This window comes from Vulpes lagopus, chromosome 1, assembly GCF_018345385.1.
Source record: "Vulpes lagopus strain Blue_001 chromosome 1, ASM1834538v1, whole genome shotgun sequence".
In the NCBI taxonomy this organism is placed as follows: Eukaryota; Metazoa; Chordata; class Mammalia; order Carnivora; family Canidae; genus Vulpes; species Vulpes lagopus.
In genome coordinates this window covers 14,372,949-14,394,916 of record NC_054824.1, presented here as the reverse complement: position 1 = coordinate 14,394,916, position 21,968 = coordinate 14,372,949, and the positions used below count along the sequence as shown (strand labels likewise).

Genomic DNA, 21,968 nt, shown 5'->3' with positions numbered 1-21,968 from the left:
CAACTCCACTCTTCACTCCTACAAACAACAATGAAAAAATCAGAGTTTAGAAATTGGACACTCTGGAAGAATTTTTTAGGTTCTAGGAGTCCTGGAGTCCAAAGGCATGCTTTATGACTTGAATACAACTCATGCCCTGAACGTTTATTTTGAATCAATTTCAAGAATTCCCTAAGCATATCAGGCTTGGTCTTAGTATTTAAATTCAACCACATTTTCACAGTGGTGCTATTACTTCTGCACAGGACAGATTTATCCAAACAGAGAGCTATTTTCTTGTCTTCTGCTACTGTAGAGTATACTTAAAAATGCAAGCTTGACATCTCTCTCTATATATTATGGCTAATAAAATTTCATTCAATTATTAAAAGTCACAAACAGTGACTTATACAGTTAAAGTCAAGCTGTATAGACAGTATGCATATATGAGGAAAATATTTGTATAATGGTGCACAGACTATAAAACACTTGTAAATAGTTCACCCTGAATCCATAACAATACCAAGTATGAGGCAGGCATTGATACCATCCTCCTCTCACAGATGGAGAAACTGAAGCTTACAGGAGTTCAGTGGCTATGTAATCACACCAGTCAGAAGTGAAATTAAGACGTGATCTTGGTTTTCCAATCAATTACCTGTGTTCATTACACTATATTCTATTACCTTTGGATGATTTACATTGACCTTGGCTTGTTCATTTTCTTTTTTTAAAGTAGGCTCCACACCCAACATGGGACTTTGAACTCACGCCCCCTGAGATTCCGAGTCACATGCTCTACTGACTGAGTCGGCCAGATGCCCCTAGCCTGTCTCATTTCAAGACAGATTTAAAGTGGTTTACATCTAACCTTTCCCTCCTTTATAACAGAAAAATAAAAATTCCAGACAAAATAATTAGGCATTTAATCAATTACTGTCTCTGTATGCATTTCATTAACACAATTCTTGAAAACTTAAAAATTTTAAAGTAATTTGAATCTTTCATTTGGTTATAAGTACATCTTAATATTTGATATGCAGGCATTATATATCTTTTGGAATCCAACTGAATTCTGGATTTAAATAGTTCCAGGGTAATAGAAGAACTTTGGGTACTGTGACTGAATTAAAGTCAACCTCATTGCAAGGAAACAGAATTGCTGACCACCAAAAGCAAAACTATCATTCAATATACATCAAGGTATTAAAGGCAGATAATAAGATGAAGCTCTAAGGCCCATTATTTAAAATTTTGTAAATTTATTTGAAAAGTCTGTGAACTAGTCCTCAGTGTCAACAAGACTCTGGCTGTAGAGTATACATATGGAGCAGGAGAGATAATGCACCAGCTCCTTTATCCACAGCTTCCTTAGCATTCTGACTTATAACCTCTTTTCTTCCTCCCTTTATCCTTTCCTCTCTTTAAGGAACTTTTCCTCTTTTTTTTTAAAAACTAAGATTTTTATTTATTTATTCATGACACACACACACACACACACACACACACACACACACACACACACAGAGGCAGAGGGAGAAGCAGGCTCCATGCAGGGAGCCCGAAGTGGGACTCGATCCCGGGTCTCCAGGATCAGGCCCTGGGCTGAAGGCGGCGCTAAACCGCTGAGCTGCCCAGGAACTTTTCCTCTTTTTCCTCACATCTCCTGCTAGTCATTTTTGTGTATCTAGAGGAAGAGTAGGGACTGTAACAATCACATGAAAATAAGATCATGACAAAGGTTGAAAGGGCTAGATAATGTTGCTACTTCTGTTCAAATTAGACGACATAAAGTTAATAATACACTGACAGGGTTTCAGAGAAAGATTTATTTAGTCTGGAATGGTAGAAAAAGATTTTTGGGGACGCCTGGGTGGCTCAGCGGTTGAGCACCTGCCCCTGGCTCAGGGCATGATCTGAGTTCTCAGGATCAAGTCCCACATCAGGCTCCCTGCCTGGAGCCTGCTTCTCCCTCTGTCTACATCTCTTTCTCTCTGTGTGTCTTTCATGAGTAAATAAATAAAATCTTAAAAAAAAAAAGATTTTTGTTAATTTATAGAAGTCAAGTTACTATTTATGAAATGTCATGAGAGTGCAAAAATACTATGGAAAGATCATCAAAAACAATGAAAGTCTGTGAAATTCAGAGCCAAGAGGAGTCTAAGGATACATGACAACCAAATGTAATGTGGTAATTTGAATGGGATCCTAGAAAAGAAAAAGGACATTAAGTACACTAAAGAATTCTAAGTACTGACTTTAGTTCATAATAACATATCACTATTGGTTCACTAATTGTGACAAATGTACCATATTAATGTAAGATGCTAATAATAGAGGAAAACTGGGTGTGGGATATATAGGCTCTCTCTGCAACTTTTCTGCACATCTAAAACTGTTCTAAAATAAAAAGTTTATTAAAAAAACACTCTGGAAATTCATTTTAAGCAGCTTGTTAAAACATTAGTTGTGAGACATCTGCTAGAAGATGCACTATGTAGTTCAAGAGCTCCCAGAAGTTTTACAATGATGGGAAAACCTGGGGAAAAAAAAAAAAAAAAAAAGCTTTCTTGACAGAAAGGCATACTCCTTTAAAGGTTCAGGTCAGTTGCAAGAAATGATACAATATTTTGTCAATAATTAAAGTGCTATAAGTACATTTATAAGAATCTTTTTCAATAGCAACAGTTGTGCACTGTAACTTTCTCCTGAACTTTCACCCCCAGAAGGTTAGCATTCAGGAAGCTCAGCTGCTGTCTAACAAACTTAATTAATCAAAAAGTCATTTCCGAGCTGTAACTATGAGTAAAAGCGCTTCAAGTGTGCTAGCAAGCCTACAAGTTAATCAAAATGCTAATGCAGTACAAATTAAAGTTGTGATTAACATTTCACAGTAGCTGCTTAAGTGAGTTGATCACACAAATGGGTTAAGCATTACTCATTTCCTATAGCCCCAACCGGGAAAAGGGTTGTTATGTGGGTATGAGGAGAGGAGCTGGGGGTAGAAGGACCCTTCATAATAGCATCACATCATCAATAAACCATCACCAAATTGTCATACAAAAGCTTACAGGTAGAGTCACCCAGGGGGAAATAGCCTTCCAAATTATATTATAGTCCTTGAAGGCAGATTGACTGTAAATCCACAAGAATAAGTAAAGGTGTTTAACACCTCAAAATCCACACATTTGTGTTAGTTTTGGAAATGTGACATGCATCAGCTCTGTGTTGCTTCTTGATGGGTGGGGAGGGGGAAGGGTGGAAGTGGTACTTTAAGTGTTGTTTCCCATGTTCTACTGAGGAATTAAAATGTACCTTTGATACATGAAAAAATAACCACTAACTGGATAATGATTCATTTTTTTAGTAAGTTTTTAATTCCAGTGTGGTTAACATATGGTGCTATATTAGTTTCAGATGTACAGTACAGTGATTCACCTGGATGGTAATTCTGCACCATGGTCTGGATCTTTGCATTTGGGAGAATAATCATTCAAGATTAAGTTCATTTAGAATTACTTGCTTTTAAATAGTCATCCATTAATAAAACTTCATCAGGCTTCCATGGCAAGATATGAGCTCCTGGAAGGCTTGCCAGGAAAGCAGCCTGAATTAGACTTCCTTGTCTCCATGAATTTGATAAGGTCACACTAATGTTTACAATAAACAGACTACATTTGTTGGTAGACAATACATATTTGGCAGATAATCTCAAAAACATTGGAGAATCCACACATAATAAATTTCCCTTTTTAATCCTCTCTGAATAAAGAACTAGAAGGGAAAAAGTGAAATATTTATTCATTTCATTCACCATGATATACTGACGCGTACTATATGCCAAGGATTATGTCCATGTCACCTTGCCAGTGACATTAAAAATAGTTATTGATAAGGTTCCAGCCTACTTTGGATGATGCAAAATCTTCTAAATATATGCTTATAACATTAATGTTCCTTGAAATATATCCATAAAACAGATGTATTTAAAACTCAATAGTGTAATTTTCATCTTAGGATCCTTTAAAGACTTGAGTTGCAGCAATTAACTATCTTTTTTTAACTCTTTAGAGATTGCTAAATATGTATAATCCAATTTTGGAAGTCTAGAAATTATTTACCAATAATCCATCCATCTTTTTCTCAAAATGATCTGAAGAAGCTTTCTGAAGTCTATTATGCTATACTGTCCACTTAAAGATAATCTTTTCATTTGGTCTAAGTAGAAGCATTTAAAAGTGTGAAAGGATTCTAAGAATATACAGAAGATTTTATCTACCATTTGCTATATCAAAACATTTCTTATAAGTATTGGATTAAAGATTTGACCAAGTACTTCTTTTGTTAAGCTTAGAAACACCTGGCCTATTTTCACTGCTAACTGTATTTGACTCTATGATTCTAAAACTGGTTCACTTCATCAACACTGACATTCTTCAATACATTGACAACCCACTGAGCATGTGCTTAGTGCACCCGTAGGTAAATACTCCTCAAAGGTTACATTAGTCTTCCCCCATGGCGGTTTTATCTACTGGCATCATCAAATATTTCCATGCTTTTTAATCTACTACAAATGGTAATCATTTTGTTAATGGAAATATAGACCCAGGTATAGTTATAGTATTTCTCAGTTAAAATTGAGTCAATGAAAAAATATTCATATCATTACATCACTTCTTCCCTTATCATATTCCTTCCTGTTCTCATACTTGAATACATACATACACACATATCTTAAGTTTATCAATTCAATTCTCTTAAGAATAGATTGAAAATGTAATGTGTTTTCAGAATAGATGTGGGTTAAGGAAAAAACAGTGATTATTTGAAATGTAATGTGCTTTAAGTTTGTCAGAAAAGGTTTACAGAGGTACAGATGTCAAATTATTGCTGAAATTTGAGCTAAACAACAATTTCACCAATAAACTTTTAGGGATTTGTTTTTGCAAATTTAAGAAGGCTCTCTGGGTGAAGAAAAGTATATGTATCTATTCAATTCATACATTTCCTCCCCTTCATTTTTGACTAGCACCATTTATGACCATGTTAGATGATAACTAGACTATTGTGATCATTTTGCAATGTATACAAATGTCAAATGAAAGAAGCCAAGAACCTAACCTAGACAGGGTAGGCAAACTTTGAAGAATGAAAGAGAAACATATAATGTGTGTACGTGTGTTTTAATAGGAATGTATGCGTAGGTTGTTCTAGTACGCATATACTATATTACAGGTTTTTCGTAATAACGAAATTATTCTTAATTACGAAATTACGGTGGCATTACTCCTTCCCTCGATGGTTGTATCAGCAATCTGAACCTTCCTCCATTATTTCCAATTTTTGTAGTTTTAGGGGAGAATGTGGGGAGGTAAATGGTTAACTCACTGGTATATCTAGAATAATATAAAAACCTCAAGAAAGAGCATAAGCAGTTGATATAAAAAAGGCAAAGAGCATATCTACTGGATGCTGTAGGGTGATACAATAAAGTAATTACAAATATCAACCGTGTTAACAAGTTGCTCTTAGAAACTGGTTAAAATAATTATGGATTGTTGAAGGGAGCTAGAGTAAATAAGAGGAGGTGATTTGTGTATATATAGAAGGGAGTGATGAATTATAAGTATTATTCATGGCCCAGCGGGAATCCTTGGTTTTAAAAAAAAGTGGATATTCCTGTAAAGTTCTCATTTTTAAAACAAATTCTGACTAGACCATGAGTACAATTTTTAAATTCATCCTTATAGGACAAAGGGAACCTGGTGATATATACCTTTATTATGTATACTGTATGCTGAAAATTGTTTTTCTTTTTGTTGTGATCTTGGGAAGATTACTTAGTGTTCATCTGTAAAATGAGGATAATTGTACTACTTCATTAGACTATGATAATGAATGCAGTGCACAGCAAGTAGAACAGAGCCTGGTACAAAGAAAAGTTCTCAAAAAATGTTCAGCACTATCATTGTTAATGATGGTCTGCCTTAGGGGCCCATCATCATATAGTGATTTTTTTGTTGTGGCATGCAGGGATAGTGCACAATTCCCCAAATAATTCTGGTCGAATTTGGTATTTATATATGTTAATTCCAATTTAAATTTGGAAGCAAAGCTCTCCAGATATCTTTCTAACTAACCTACAGTCACATATCTGTGTGTGTGTGCGTGTGTGTATCTTCTTCTTTCATGAGATCGCAGAATCATCTTATAGTCTTTAAAGGCACTGATGCTAAAAGTCCTTTAAAATAAATATCAAAATGCACACAGATATTTTGATCTATTAAATTCAGGCTGCAGCAGCATTAGCTGACAGGTCAATCTATCATCTGCCGCATCTGCAAGAAACTTTCCCAAATAACCTAGTAACCTGACAGCACAATCACACTTTGAAGCACACAGCCCTCTGGTTCTCCGCTCACTGAGTCAGCTCCTCCAGCCCGGGCTTCCCTTTTTCTATGAAACACCTGAAAGCATTCAATCACTGGGAAGTTTTGCTATAAATACCAAACAGGAGGTAGGGGAGTGACTAAGCTATAAACTGGTAGCCTTTTGCTATATGGCTCACTATTGTATTTAGATAGTTTTCATTTAAATGTGGATGATTTTAAAGATTTTACTTTTAAGTAAAAATGAGATGACTAATGTAAAGACTTATGGCACTTCTTAGAAAAGATCAGAGATAACAGATCAGGATTTAAAGTCCTGGTATTTCCACTGGTTTCAGTATGGACTGCCTTGACAAATCACATTTAACAAAGTTATTTAACTTCTCTAAACATCAATTTCTTCCTCTCTTGATTAAAACAAAACAAAACAAAACAAACAAACAACCACAACAACAACAAAAAACAAAACAGCAGAGAGGTAATCAAAAGACATCAACCAGACATCAGCAGTTCTCGCTTTGCTGTCAAATTTGGAAAATTTAGGCAAGTCAGTTTAATTTTTGAAACTTCTTATTTGTAATCTTCTCATAAAGGCTAAAAAACATAAAATTTTCCTTTAGTACATCCAATACAGAAAGGAGGTCATTTCACTTATGATATTTTACAAGTATATATTACAGTCAACATGATCAAGAAGAGGGTTTCAAAGGTGAAATAGCAAGAATAATCAACTCTATAATCACTCAATCTACAAATGAAAACATCTTAAGCAGATTTTAAAAACAGATATGCACAATTTTTACTTTTATTTTTGTTCAGTGGGATGGAAATGGAAATACTAGTAACAGTAACATATTAAAAGGAATCATTACAAAAACACCTCAAACCAAACCAAGAAAAGAAAGACACAAATGACTTTGATATAGAATTTCAAATGAGTATGAGAAGGGAGGGCAGGCTGTGTGTGAGTATGAGAAGGGAGGGCAGGCTGTGTATATTCTGATCTCCAACAGGGAAACAGGACTACACAACTATATATTTTTTTTTTTTTGTGAAGGATTCCTTCGGATATGGGTAGTCAAGACTAGAGAGTTTTCATAATCTAAATGATGATTCATATAAAAGGTATGTTTCTATAAAATAAATAGCATAAAAAAGCTTTAGAGTAAATGACTATGATAAAACAAGGAAATAAAAGAACTACTAAGAATAAGAATACTAAACTAGACCTATTTCCTTGAGTTCTCAAATCATTGTTTAATTTATAAACATTAACTAACACCCTATTCTTGTAAGGTGTTATTTTTTTTTTTCAGACATGAGGGGTTAAGTGACTTGCCTTGTACCTTATACTAAAATAAGAGCTGAGCTGAATTTATGGTAAGAGCTGGTGGCTCAGAGTCCCACAGAGAGGCCCCAAGGTCATGCTGATATTCCATGAGGGCAATAGTATAATTTTCAATCAGCCAGCAGGGCTGCAGCTTGGAAAACTGCTTGAACCAATACTTTTTAAGGCCAATAATAGTCACATTATCAAACGAGAAGAACAGGGTACAATGATAAAACTGTCAATAAGACACAGAAAATTTTAGCAACTCCTGATTTTCTTCCCCAAATTCCCATTGGCAACCCTAATACTCTTTTCTCTTCCTGGCATGTTTACTTTTAACACAATCTTATAAATTTCAGAAATGAGAGGATTTAGGATACCAAGCTTGTTGCCATCTTTTTATAACTTTTTTTTTTTTTTTTACTAAGGTGGCTTCTGAAAAGCCAACTCAATATTTAAGATGATCATAACTAATAATTTATAATAAAATTCTACCACAATGTCTGACTATAGTGGAGTCATTAAATAAACTATGACCTTCACATGAAGAAATATAGTGCAGCCATTAGAAATTATGTTGAGAAAAACATTAGTGTTAAAGAATATTTAGTGTTATAAATTTAAAAAGTTTACAAAATAACATGATGAAAATCTACAAAAGAAAAAACTGAGAGAGCAAGTATGTATATGTATAAATGTACAAAGAAAAAGAGCTTTTGAGTTTCCAGGGGCAAAAAGGAACAAAACACAACTATAGTACTCTAGCTAGTAAATTTGGTTTTTGTAGGGAAAAGGGTTAGTAATTCTAAAATGACACCAGGAGTATGCTAGGATTGAGGAAATAGTAAATATGTTTTGATTAATGAGAGGTTTCTTATAGTGGGAGAAAGGAGTTATAAATTTAAAAATAAGAGAAAAAAATTTAAAGACCTTCTACAAATCAATATCCCCAAAACAAATAATCCAATTCAAAATGTGCAGAAGACATGAATATACATTTTTTCAAAGAAAACATAGAGATGGCCAAAAAACACATGAAAAGATGCTCATCATCACTTATCATCAGGGAAATTCAAATCAAAACTACAATGCATTATCACCTTACACCTTTCAGAATGGCTAAGGTCAATAACAAGAGAAACAACAGGTGTTGGTGAGGTTGTGGAGAAAAAGTAACCTTCTTGCAGTGTGGTGGGAAGGCAAACTGGTGGAGCCACTGTGGAAAACAGTATGGAGTTTCATCAAAATGTTAAAAATAGGGATCCCTGGGTGGCACAGCAGATTAGCGCCTGCCTTTGGCCCAGGGTGTGATCCTGGAGTCCCAGGATCGAGTCCCACATCAGGCTCCCTGCATGGAGCCTGCTTCTCTTCTCCCTTTGCCTGTGTCTCTGCCTCTCTCTCTGTGTCTCTCATGAATAAATAAATAAAATCTTAAAAAAAATGTTGAAAATAGAACTCTATGATCCAGCAATCACACTACTGAGTATTTGCCCAAGGAATACAGAAACACTAATTCATAGGGATACATGTATGTTTCCTATGTTTACAGCAGCATTATCTACAATGGCCAAGAGTATTCATGGATAGATGAATGGATAAAGAAGATGCGGCATATGTGTGTATATGTCTTCCTAGAGGGGTAAAGCATGTGCTGGTTACAAAAGGCTGTCAAAAAATGCATGTGTTTATTATAGCCTTACCTTTAATAATTACTGAAAGTTTGTACTTATTCTTGAAAGTTTGTACTTATTCTATTTTATGAAATATCCCTATTCTTTTAAATAACATAAAGTATTTTTCTGATAATAAAAATGTTAAAAGCTAATTTTAAAAACATTTAAGCATTTTAGAAAAGCATAAAGAAGAAATTAAAAATCACCCACAATCCTGTTACAGAGATGGCTACTGTTCACATTTTGATGGACACTATTTTGCATCTTCTTTCTAAGCATATTTGCACATATACAGATGTTCTATATACATAGAGAATTCATACATAGAATCCAAGAATGAAATTGTAATATTTTACAGCATTCTATAACTGGAAAGATACTTAGGTTATTTACAAGTCTTTAATTTTGTAAATACAGTATCTCCATGTACCTCCCTATACACAGACTCTATCTTAAAACACCCTAAACTTTTGGAAAATTAAAAAAAAATTTACTACAGAAATGTCCAAAAAAGATAAAATATAGAAAATCAAATCTCTTATAATCTCAATCCCTTAGGAGTACTTCTCTCCCAATCATCTCTTAGCAAATGGCAGCTCCATCCTTCCATCTGCTCAGGAAAAAAGCTCTGGAACCCTCTTTGGCTCCTCACTTTCCCTAAAAACCCCTTTCCAGTTCATCAGCAGATTCTAAGTCAGAAAAAAAACCCAAAACAAAACAGGGAACCAACCAATTCTCACCAGTTTCACACTTACCAAACTGGTCTAGCTGCCATGATTCCATGCCTAACTCTAAAACATTCAAGATATGAAAAGTTCATTGGTAGGGTTTCAGATTCTATACCGCAACTAACCTTCAAGAAATACTGCATGTCAAGTTTTCATTTAGTGTCAGAAAAGAATATCTACAATAACCTGAAAAGGTTATAAAAATACTTCTTTACTTTTCAAACTACATATCTTTGTGAGGCTGGTTTTTCTTCATACACTTCATATATTTTTTCATAAAACATTATATTGTAACAGACTGATTGCAAAAGGAGATCTATGTATGGATCTAACTGACTTCTATTAAGCTAGACATTAAAGATATTTGTAAAAATGTAAAGCAATTCCATACTTTTCACTAATTTTCTTTATTGTCCTGGAAAATATTTACTTTTCCTGAAAAATCATGTTATTTTTATTAACATATAATGGGTTTGTTATTGTTATTTTTAAATAACATAATACATATTTCAGGATTTTTCAGTTTTAATAAATATGGTAAATATTCATAGATATAACCAACATAACCATTAGTGACCACTGCTCTAGCAGTTTGCCTCTCAAAGTAAAATCCAAAATCCTTAATGGTTTACAAACTCCCTACCTTGACCCGACTCCATTTTCTCTGAGAAAATAATCTCCATATTCCCTGTTTCTTGACTTCATTTCTAGTGCCTCTTTCCACCTTCTTTAAATGATCTCCTTTATTTTTCTTGGGCTATACCAAGTAAGTTTCTGCATGAGAGACCTGGCACTAGCTTTTCATAGTTTTTGGAGTATGCTCCCTCAGATAATCTTATGGCTTACTCTCTTCTTTCAATTCTTTCTTTAATGTTACTTTATAAGCAAGATAGTCCCTGAATACATTTAAAGTAGTGCAAAACAACACTTTCCATCTTTCTCTATTATTTCCTTGATTATACTTTTACCTTTTATAAAAAGAGCAGCTTTCACCCCTTGACTTATATTGTCTTTTCCATCTCAAGTGAAAGCCCATAACAGTAGGCAATCTTTTGCTTGTTCACTGCAATATGCTCAGTACCTAGAAAAGTACCTGGCATTTACTTTTACTTTCCTTTTTTATCCAATGGATAACTAAAATCATCATCTTTTTTTTTTTTTTAAAGATTTTATTTATTTATTCATGACACACAGAGAGAGACAGAGGCAGAGAGACAGGCAGAGGGAGAAGCAGGCTCCATGCAGGGACCCCGACGTGGGACTCGATCCCGGGTCCCCAGGATCACATCCCAGGCCGAAGGCGGCACTAAACCACTGGGCCACTGGGGCTGCTCTGAAATCATAATGTTAGTGAATTTATATTTACCTTTTCCTTTGAAAATTCTTGGTTTGATTCATCAAATTTTTCTCAACAACACTATGATAAAATATTTTAAATGTAAGGAAAAACAGGAGGGAAGAAGCAGAAATGATGGGAGAAAATATAGGTATTACACTTTCATACCTGACATACTCTGAGCGCTTGGTCCAAGACTGTTTTGGTATCAGTGTCATAATCTGGGCAGGGCAGCATGGTTCTGCTGAGATGCGCCTGTAGTAGGAGATGTGCTTTGGTGTGAGGGCTATCAAATGAATGAGGATTTGATTCAAGGGGAAGACATTTTGCCAGTTCACTATTCATATGATCTTCATTGTGTCTTACTGGCAAATCTGTGTATTCTTCTGCATCCTGAAAAAAAAAAACAGACGTACACACAGATATATATATATGTATATATATATATACACACACACACAGATATATATACATATAGAAAATAATGTACTGGATCAAAAGTACAGTAATTAATGTACTTCCTAGCTTAACTACTGACATTTAAAACATGGTTTAGGAAAACCACAAGGTAACCAATCATGCCTCTTAGAACTTTGCAATACTATTATTGTTCTTTTTATTTACATAATCAACAAAAATAACAGGGGACTTGCTGGGCATCACACACTATGCTTGACACTGGGTTACAGCACTGAACCAGAAACTGAGTTCCTCAAGGACAGACAAGTTCTACAAAATATAATGAATGTTAATGTATGGTAAGTACAGAGTGCTGACGGGACATTCAGTTTGGGGACCTACTTATTTTAGAGAGTCAGGGAAAGTTTCTTGGGAACAATGACATTTAAGTTAAGATCTTTAGAATAAGTGAAAGGAATATGGCAGGCCTGGGGCAGCAGGATTGAGGATAAGATTGTTGAGGTAAGAAAGGATGAAGAGAAGCATCATTAACTTAAAATTTATTGTATTAGATTAGATTAAAGTAAAATGATTTGAAATTGAGATTTTCCAGTTCCACATGTACAAAGCTTGGAAGTCACCATTCTGTTCTTATGACAAGTAAAAAGCTGAACAAATTGAAAGATCAACAGCTCTTTTTGGATACATAAAAGAGGAGAGGACATGGGGCAAATTGCTCCCCTAAGACTGGAGACATAGGCAAATATAGGGAGTCATATCTAACAGAAGCAGATACTCATGAGCAGAAACCACCAAGGGAACCATTAAGGAAATCTGAGCTGTAATTGTTGAATTATTGGAGGATCAGTGTAAATAACTCAGACTTAAAAACTCCAGGAAGACCCAATCTTAGGGGGAGTCCAAAAATATTTGAAGTTTACATCCAGGAGCTTGACTAGATTCCCATGGGAAGTATCAGAGCGAAAACGGCAGGGGCTTCCAGCAGGGAGTTCCAGCAGGGGGTTTCCAGTTTGAAATATGCCAGGGAATTCTGTTCTTAACAAGGTCTACACTCAGGAGAAACTAGTTAACCAAAGTCTAACCTGCTAGGGTACTATTAGAGCTTAATTGACCTGGAATAAGGGAAACACCCAACTTTGGCCATTTTAGTCATCCTGTCCCATCTAAGGGGAAAGAAAAAAACCTGAGAAACAATTGTGAAGTTCATGGTCCCAAGGCCTGGCTCACTAAAAGATCGAGACCTAATCACAGAACTATAGCATATTTCCCCCAACCTCATCAGCACATTACTAAAGACCTATTTACAGCATTCTTCTTCTTATTTTTTACAAAGTACATTATGTCTGGTTATCAAGAAAAAAATACAAGGTATATCAAAAAGCAAAACAAACAATGCTCCCCATCCCCCCTCCCCCAAAACCCCAAAACAAAAAGACCTACCCAATTTCAACAGACAAAGCTAGTACCAGAATGGCAAAGATATTAGAATTATCAGGCATGGCAGAGATTTTAGAATTATTAGACTGGGAATTTAAAACGACTATAATTAGTTGCTACTCAACTAATATATGCTAACGGCTCTGATGGATAAAGTAGGCAGCACATAAGAACAGATGGATGGGGCACTTGATGGCTTGGTTGGTTAAACATCTGATCCCGGCTCAGGTCATGATTTCAGGGTCTTGGGATCAAGCCCTGAGTCAGGCTCCACATTCAGTGGGGAGTCTGCTTGTCCCTCTGCCCCTCCCCCCATTCATGCACTCTCCTCAAATAAATCAAAATCTTAAAAAAAAAAAGAATAGATGGGCAATGTAAAATGAGAGAAAAATGCTAAGTAAGAACCAAAAAGAAATGCTAAAAACAAAAATTATTGTAATGGACATGGAGAATGCCTTTGATGGATTTATTAGTAGACAGGACATACCTAAGAAAAGAACTGAGCTAGAGGACATCAATAGAATCTTCAAGAACTAAAAAGCAAAGAGAACAAAGACTGAAAGAACCAGAATAGAATATTCAAGGACTATGAACAACTACCAAAGATATAACATATACATGATGGGAATACCAGAACAAGAAGAAAGACAGAAAGAAACAGAAGAAATATTTGAAACAATAATGACTGAGAATTTCTCTATATTAACGTCAGACACCAAACCACCGATCCAGAGAATACCAAGCAGAATAAATCCAAAAAATCTACACTTAGGCATATCACCTTCAAACTCTGATTATAAATAAAGAAAAAGTCCTGAAAGAAGCCAGGGGAAAAATACATCTTATAGAGCAACAAAGATAAGAACTACATCTGACTTCTCAAAAACCAAGCAAGCAAGAAGAGAGTGGAATGATATATTTAAAGTGTTGAGAGAAAAAACTCAGCAACCTAGAATTCTGTACCTTATAAAGTTACTTTTCAAAAGTGAAAGAGAAATGAAGACTTTCTCAGATAAACATTGAGTTAATTTGTTGTCAGTAGACATGCCTTACATGATACATTATAAGTTCTTTAGAGAGAAGGAAAATAATATAGGTTAGAAACTTGTATCTAAATAAAGAAAAGAGAGTGGTGCCTGGGTGGCTCAGCTGGTTAAGCATCTACTTTCAGCTCAGGTCATGATCTAAGGTCCTGGGATCGAGCCCCACTGACTGCCTCTGCCTACTGCTCCCCCTGCTTATGCTGTCAAATAAATAAACAAAATCTTTAAAAAAATAAAGGAGAATATGAAAGAGGGAATAAGTGGAGATAAAGTAAAGCTTTTATTTATTTATTTATTTATTTATTTATTTATTTATTTATTTATTTATTTTAAATTTCCTTTTTTTTTTTTTTTAAATTTATTCAGAGGCAGAGAGAGAGAGAGAGAGAGAGAGGCAGGCAGAGAGGCAGAGACACAAGCAGAGGGAGAAGCAGGCTCCATGCAGGGAGCCCAATGTGGGACTCAATCCTAGGTCTCCAGGATCACACCCCAGGCTGCAGGCGGCGCTAAACCACTGCGCTACCGGGGCTGCCCTAAAGTAAAGCTTTTATTTTTCTTATTGTTAACTGACCTGATAACACTTTGTTCAAGATAATAATAGCAACAATGTATTTGATTATGTTTATGTATATATCTTACATCTATATGCTTATGTGTATATATATATATATATATTTATATTTAAAGTGAAGTGAATGACAACAATGATACAAGAAATGAGATTGAGGAATTAGTACTATGGTGTTATTATAAAGTATTCACACTACCTGTGAAGTAGTATGTTAACTGAAAATGGAAATGGAGTGGTAGTACATGTATATTGTAAACTGGGGCAATCACTAAAAGAAGCAAAAAAATAAGGTTTAACTGACATGCTAAGAAAGGAGAAAGTGAAATCAAATAATTGCTCAATTAAAACCACAAAAGGCAGAAAAAGAGTGGAAAACAAAAAGAATAACAAAGAACAAGGGCTACAAATAGAAAATAGTAGCAAGTAGGGTAGATGAATCCAATTATATCAGTAAACACTTTGAATTGTCAGTGATCTAGATGATTAAAAGAGACTGTCAGAGTGGATAAAAAACACAATCCAACTATATGGTGTCTACAAGAAATCTCTTTAAGTATAAAGACACATATAGATTAAAAGTAAGTGGATGGAGAAAAATACCATGCTAACACTAATCAAAATAAAAGCAAGAGTAGTTATATTAATTTCAGACAGAGCAGACTTCAAAGCAAGGAAAGTTATCAGTGAAAAAGAAGGGAATTACATAAGGACAAAGGGGTCAATTCACCTGGAAGACATAACAATTTTTAGTGTGTATGTGCCTAACAACAGAGTGTCCAAGTATGTAAGTGCAGTGAGTGACTGAAGGATTTTTTAATATTTGAATATCAATATAATTAATTCATTTTATTAATAAACTTAAAAAGAAAACACAATTACCTCACTAAATGCAAAAAAAAAAAAAAAAAAGACAAAATCTAAGTATCCCTAATGAAAGCTCTCAGCAAATAAAAAAGAAGGGTACCTTAATCTCTGAGAAACCTAGAACTAATATCATATTTAACAGTAACTGATTGAGTGCTTTCTCCCTAAGATCAGGGATAAGAAAGGAATATCTGCTCTTTGTATTTCTGTAATAAATGGCACCAGAATTTTCAGTCAGTTCAATCCAATAACAAATAAAAGAAACCCAGATTGAAAAGGAAGAAGTAAAATCACCTTCATTTGTAGATGGTATGATCATCAAGATAGAAAACCCAATGGAATCTATAAAATAGAGTGAGTTTAGCAATGTTGCAGAAGACTAATGTACAAATATTAATTGTATAATTGCATTTCTGTATATCAGCAAACAATAATCAGAAATGAAAAAATATACAGCATAAAATATATGAAGTACTTAGAGGTGAATGTGAAGAAAAAGCATGAAACACCTGTACACTGCAAAGTGTACTATGAAACACTGCTAAGAAAAATCAGAGGGCGTAACTAACTGGAGAGATATACTTTAATTCTCCTAGAACTGATCTATAGGTTTAATATAATCTCAATCAAAACCACAGTAGACTTTTTTGGTAGAAACTGACAAATTGATTCTAAAACTCTTATGGAAATGCAAAAAACCTAGCATAGCTGAAAGAATTCTGAAAAGGAGCAAAGTTGAAGGGACGCCTGGGTGGCTCAATGGTTGAGCATCTGCCTTTGGCCCAGGGAGTGATCCCAGGGTCTGGGATCGAGTCCTACATCAGGCTCTTTGGAGGGGGTCTGCTTCTCCTTCTACCTATGTTTCTACATCTCTCTCTCTCTCTCTCTCATGAATAAATAAAATATTTAAAAGAAAAAAAAGGTGAAGAGTTAATAATACCTGATTTCAAGACTTTTTTTTTTTTTTTAAAGATTTATTTATTCATGAGAGACATAGAGAGACAGAGAGGTCTAGATGGAGGCAGACAGAGAAGCAGGCTCCATACAGGGAGCCGGATATGGGACTTAGTCCCGGGATCACAGGATCACATCCTGAGCCGAAGGCAGATGGCTCAACTGCTGAGCCACTCAGGCATCCCTGATTTCAAGACTTTAATTGCGAAGCTTAATCTAATCAAAAGTGTTCTATTGGAACAGAGTCCAGAAAGAAACACATAACTACACAGACAACCAATTTTTGACAAAGTGTGAAAGGCAAAGTAGCAGAGAAAGAATAGTCTTTTCAAGAATAATTGGGCATCTACATGCAAACAAAACAAAACAAAAAAACCAAACCCACAAACAAACCCAAATAAAGCAAAATGAAACAATTCAAACTCTACTTTGTACTGTATATAAAAAACTCAATCAAAATATGTAATAGACCTAAATATAAAATCTAAAACTATAAAACTTCCAGAAGAAAAACAGAAAGACATTTCTGCTACTTAGAGTTAGGAAAAGATTTCTTGGCAGGATAACTTAAAGCATGATCTATAAAAAAATTGATAAACTGAGCTTCATCAAATTAAAGAATATCTGTTCTTAGACATTAAGAGAATTAAAATATAGGCTATAGACTGAAAACATTTGCAAAGCACCCATCTAATACAGGACTTCTAAACACAATGTATAAACTTTCAAAACTCAAAGTGGAAATACAAACATCCCAGTGAAAACAAGGCAAAGATTTCAACAGATACTTTATGTAAAGATGTGAAATATTAATTACTAGGAAAACAAAAATTAGAATAGCCAAAATTTAAGCGACTAACATACCAAGCACTGGCAAGAATGGAGAAAAATTGGAACTTTTCTTACACAGCTTGCAGGAATTTAAAATGTTACAATTGCTTAGGAAAACAGTTTCACATTTTCTTAAAATTTATTTATTTATTTATTTATTTATTTATTTATTTATTTATTTATTTATTTACATTTTCTTAAAATTTAAACATAGAACTACCATGTAATCCAGCTATTCCATTCCTAGTGATTTACCTAAGAGAAAAGACAGCATATATCCACACAAAGATCGTACACAGTAGTTTATAATAGCTTTATGTATAGAGGGAAAAACCTAAATGCTCACCAACAGATGAAGGGATAAACCAATTATAACTATACAATGGACCCATACAACGGAATTTTACCAAGCAATAAAAAGAACAATCTATTGATACTTATGGTAATATGGATGAATCTCCAATAATTATGATGAAAGAAGCCAGATCAAAACACAGTACATACTCAAGGATTTGCAAACTCAACTACAGAGACAGAAAATAGACTGGTGGTTGTCTAGGGAAGGGGTCAGGGTGGGAGGGGAGGGATTAAAAGCTAACAGAGGGGTATGAGATAACTTTTGATTTGTATTTGATAGGCACAGAATTCCTGCCTAAGAAATAAAACTGTGTGATGAACCCCTGACAATTATATTATTTGGAATTCATTAATATGAAACAGAGTATTCTACTACCCATGTAGGTTTTCATCCTTTCTTGTTTGACTTACAATTTCAGAAACCTATGCCTTCAACTGTATGCTAAGAATATATTATAAGACTACTAAAAAGATAGTTATATCCTTATGATAAAAATTCAGACGATATTAAGTCAAATTCTTATTTCATAAACTAAATGGAATAAATTCTTTTAAACGAATATTTGTTGACTATCTGCCTTATGAGAAAAACATATAATATTTAACCAATCACAAAAATAAATGCAAATTTGATAAGGTGACAAGAACTATGAAGAAGAAACACGGGAAGCATGAGAGTTTTTAGCTAAGAAATCTGACAGAGTTAGGAAGGTCATAAAAGCTTCCAGAAGGAAAAGGCAGATAAGCTAAGATAGAGATAATCAGCAGATATTAATTAGATGAAGAGAGAACTGAAAAGTGTTCTAGGAACAGTATATACAAAGGTCCTATAGTGGAAAGGAAAATCATGAGTCCAAGAGACTAAAAAAATGTTTAAAATAACTTCAACCGATTCAATATAGTACATTGAAAAAATATTTTAAATGAATATCTGAAATATTGTTTAACTGAACTAGATAAATATTTTAAAATCATGTTTCATCTTATTTTGCTATGTATTCATCAAAAATCACAGCTAATCCACACTATCTTAAAAACTATCTTCATCTTTTGGATTGCTTCTTGTAAAGAAGTGTATGCTGACGTATTAGCAATTACTAATTTTTTTGCCCCTATGTGTCATGTTGGTTTTCCTTTCACAAATCATTTCAGCTCTTTCCTGCCTGTTCTCTCTGAAGTCATCTGCTAAAGAAGGACCAGTTATACATGACAGTTATATTATTTTTGATTTCAGGTGATTTCAGGACTAAAGCAACATCACGTGATGGCTGATTCATCTTCATATAATCTCTGGGCTCCATCCAAATCCTAATGAATGACTATCCACCTATTCCAGGCTTGCCAAATAGTTAAGAAAAAATGAATAGCATATAAGAAAGAAGATGGTTCAGAAATCTAAAACATGACCTTTTACATTTAAGGAACTTAAAATAATGTTGGGGGAAAATTTATATAAATAATTATTTTGAGTGTAAAATAAAATACTATTATTCAGAGAAGAGCACTGGAGTGAGTTGGGTGTATTGGAAAATTTCCCAAAAGAGATAGTGTTTGTTCTAGGCTTAGAACAATTTGTAGGAGAGGACAGAGGGAGAGGGATTCCTTGCATTCCGTGCAGAAAAAATAATATGATAAGGAGGGGTCTGAGGTTTAAGCCTCAGGGATGATGACACTATTAATAGCAGAGAAGTTGGGAACACTCAGTGGGTAGGAGCTTTCTGTCTAGCATGCAAACTACACTTAAAGAAAGGGGGAAAAAAAGGCAATAATTCAGATAGCTGGGTAAAGGTGGAGGGAGAAGAAATCAACTTTAAACCTGTTTCATGGTCTAACATTTTATTCATATTTAGATTTCTTTCTACTATTCATTAAATACAACTTTTGATCTTTTAGCAGAAGAAAACCAAATAGTTATTTTAATAATGCAAACTGAATTGGCTTTCTAGGTTTTGAATATGTAGGAAACAGGATTAGGCTTACAAATTATTTTCATAGTTCAATTAAAGAAAAATTATACAGAAAGTAAGAATTCGGCTAAAAGCACTAATAGTATTATCTAAGTCATCTACTCTCCTCAGTACAATCTTGTTCAAATTTGATTATATACTCCCTCTCTCACTGCCCTGCTATGCACAAACAGAAGGGAGGGAGAGAGAGATGGAGGGAAAGACAGAGAAAGAGAGAGACAGAGACAAATTAACAATATAAACTGGGCATTTCTCAATCTTAGTTCCCAAATACCTCTGTTAAGTGTGAACATCTTTCTGTATTCTGTGATTCTAGCATCCAAAGATGCATGTGATAGACATCTTCATAAAGCACGACTTCTAATGAAAACCAACTCCTTCATTTGGTGCTAAAGAAACAATGATCTGTTCCAATGCTAAAGGAAAAATTAGTGTTGGTGAACTCACAGAGATGCAGTGTAAACTGATCAGAACTGATGACTTATAATCATGCACATTGTACTTTTGTTTTTTTTTTCAGGTAAATTTGATCATCAGTGCTTTTTGTTGTATTTGCTTACTTTAGAATCTAAACTCCATGTAAGATGTGATTCCACTGTTCTCAAACCATGCCAATTCTCCTTGAATTACACGATTTATTGCTTTAATCCCCTGCTTCAGTAGGATTGTGAATTTGCTAACCGCCAGCAGTATCAGTATCACATGAGTCTGCTAACAGCTGAGTACATTTTAGGTTGGAAAAAATGTTGCGCAGAAGAGAGATCTTCTAATAAGGGAACCATCAGATCTTTACTGCAGTATTACCCAAAAACAGTGACCTTACTAAAAAAATTTAATGCAAGGGTGACTTTTCTCAATGCATGAAGCAATCTTTCTAAACTCAGGAGTCTTTAATTTCTTGGCAAAAATCTATACATTTTAATTTTTATTAAAGTAAATAATGTATTACTACAACAGACATGGTCTTAGTATGCTGAGTCATTTGTTTACCTAATTTTTATTCAGCACGCATTAAGTACTTAGATATACAATGGTGAATAAAACCAGAGGCATGATCGCCTACCTTCACAAAGCTTTATAGTCCAGTGGAGGAGCTAAAGCTTAATTAGAATTGACCACAAATAATGTAAAATGACAACTGGAAGTATAAGGGAGGGAAAGTATAAGGGAAGGGAGGTTCAAAAAACAGTGGGTCAGGTAAGGTAACTGAGGAGTTTAAGCCTTGACTGAAATAACGTAAAAAATATGTTTTTTTGATAAAGAATGTTAGGAATGATATGCTAAGGTTCAAATTTGCATTGCGAAAAGAGATATTGACTTATTAGAGGAAAACACAGAAATCTAGAATGCTTACTTGGAATTTATTATTTAATATATGCTTTGGTAAGTAATGTATTTTTCATAATTAAATTTGAGATGTGCGATGTTTTTGAGATCTTCAAAGGAGTTGGTATTTAATTTATAAATATTCATAAAATATCAAACCAATAATAGTTTCTGTAGTTAAGAATTCTCCATAACTGAGGTCTCATCAAAAGTAGTTACTTCCTTTGAGGATCCTCTCGTTTTCTGCTTCCAGTGTTTGAATTAAAGGGGAACCCAAAGAATGTAGTAAGTAATTAATCCCCTCAGAAATGTTGTAGATCATGAGGGTGGTATGAGATGGTGTAAGGTGGTAGAGAGAACACTGGATTTAGGAACTGATACAACAGGTGGATTTTCAGCTCTGCCATTTGTAAGCTATGTGACCTTCTCAAAGTACCTAAACCTCCCTAAATTTTCAATTTCTTACCTTAAGTTGGGATTTGGTGGGAAGATTTGGTGGGACAGTGTTTATGAAACACTCAAAAATTGTAAGACTTGGTATAAATGTTAGGAATTATGATAATAATGATCCCCACTTCTGATACCATAAAGGATGTTAGCTGGAGTTTAATATTCAATTATTTGAGTTTTGTTCTACAGTTTTCAGTTCTAAAACTTTGTTGCCAATTATGTAAATATACTTCACTAACTAAATTAACATTTAATTAATTGGCTTTAAAAATATTAGGATTCTTAAATATGATTCAAGGAAACACAATTA

The 21,968-nt window shown here is 34.3% G+C and overlaps 1 protein-coding gene across 3 annotated transcripts in view; it reads right to left on the bottom strand.

Moving 5' to 3' along the window:
• The window catches only part of ASCC3 (activating signal cointegrator 1 complex subunit 3), a 347,397-nt gene that overhangs the window by 13,102 nt on the left and 312,327 nt on the right, over window positions 1-21,968 (bottom strand). For all 3 annotated transcript variants that reach the window (XM_041745387.1, XM_041745404.1, XM_041745396.1), the window contains exon 37: window positions 11,607-11,831. In XM_041745387.1, coding sequence (XP_041601321.1) covers window positions 11,607-11,831 — 225 coding nt within the window. The remainder of the gene's footprint in view (window positions 1-11,606; window positions 11,832-21,968) is intronic.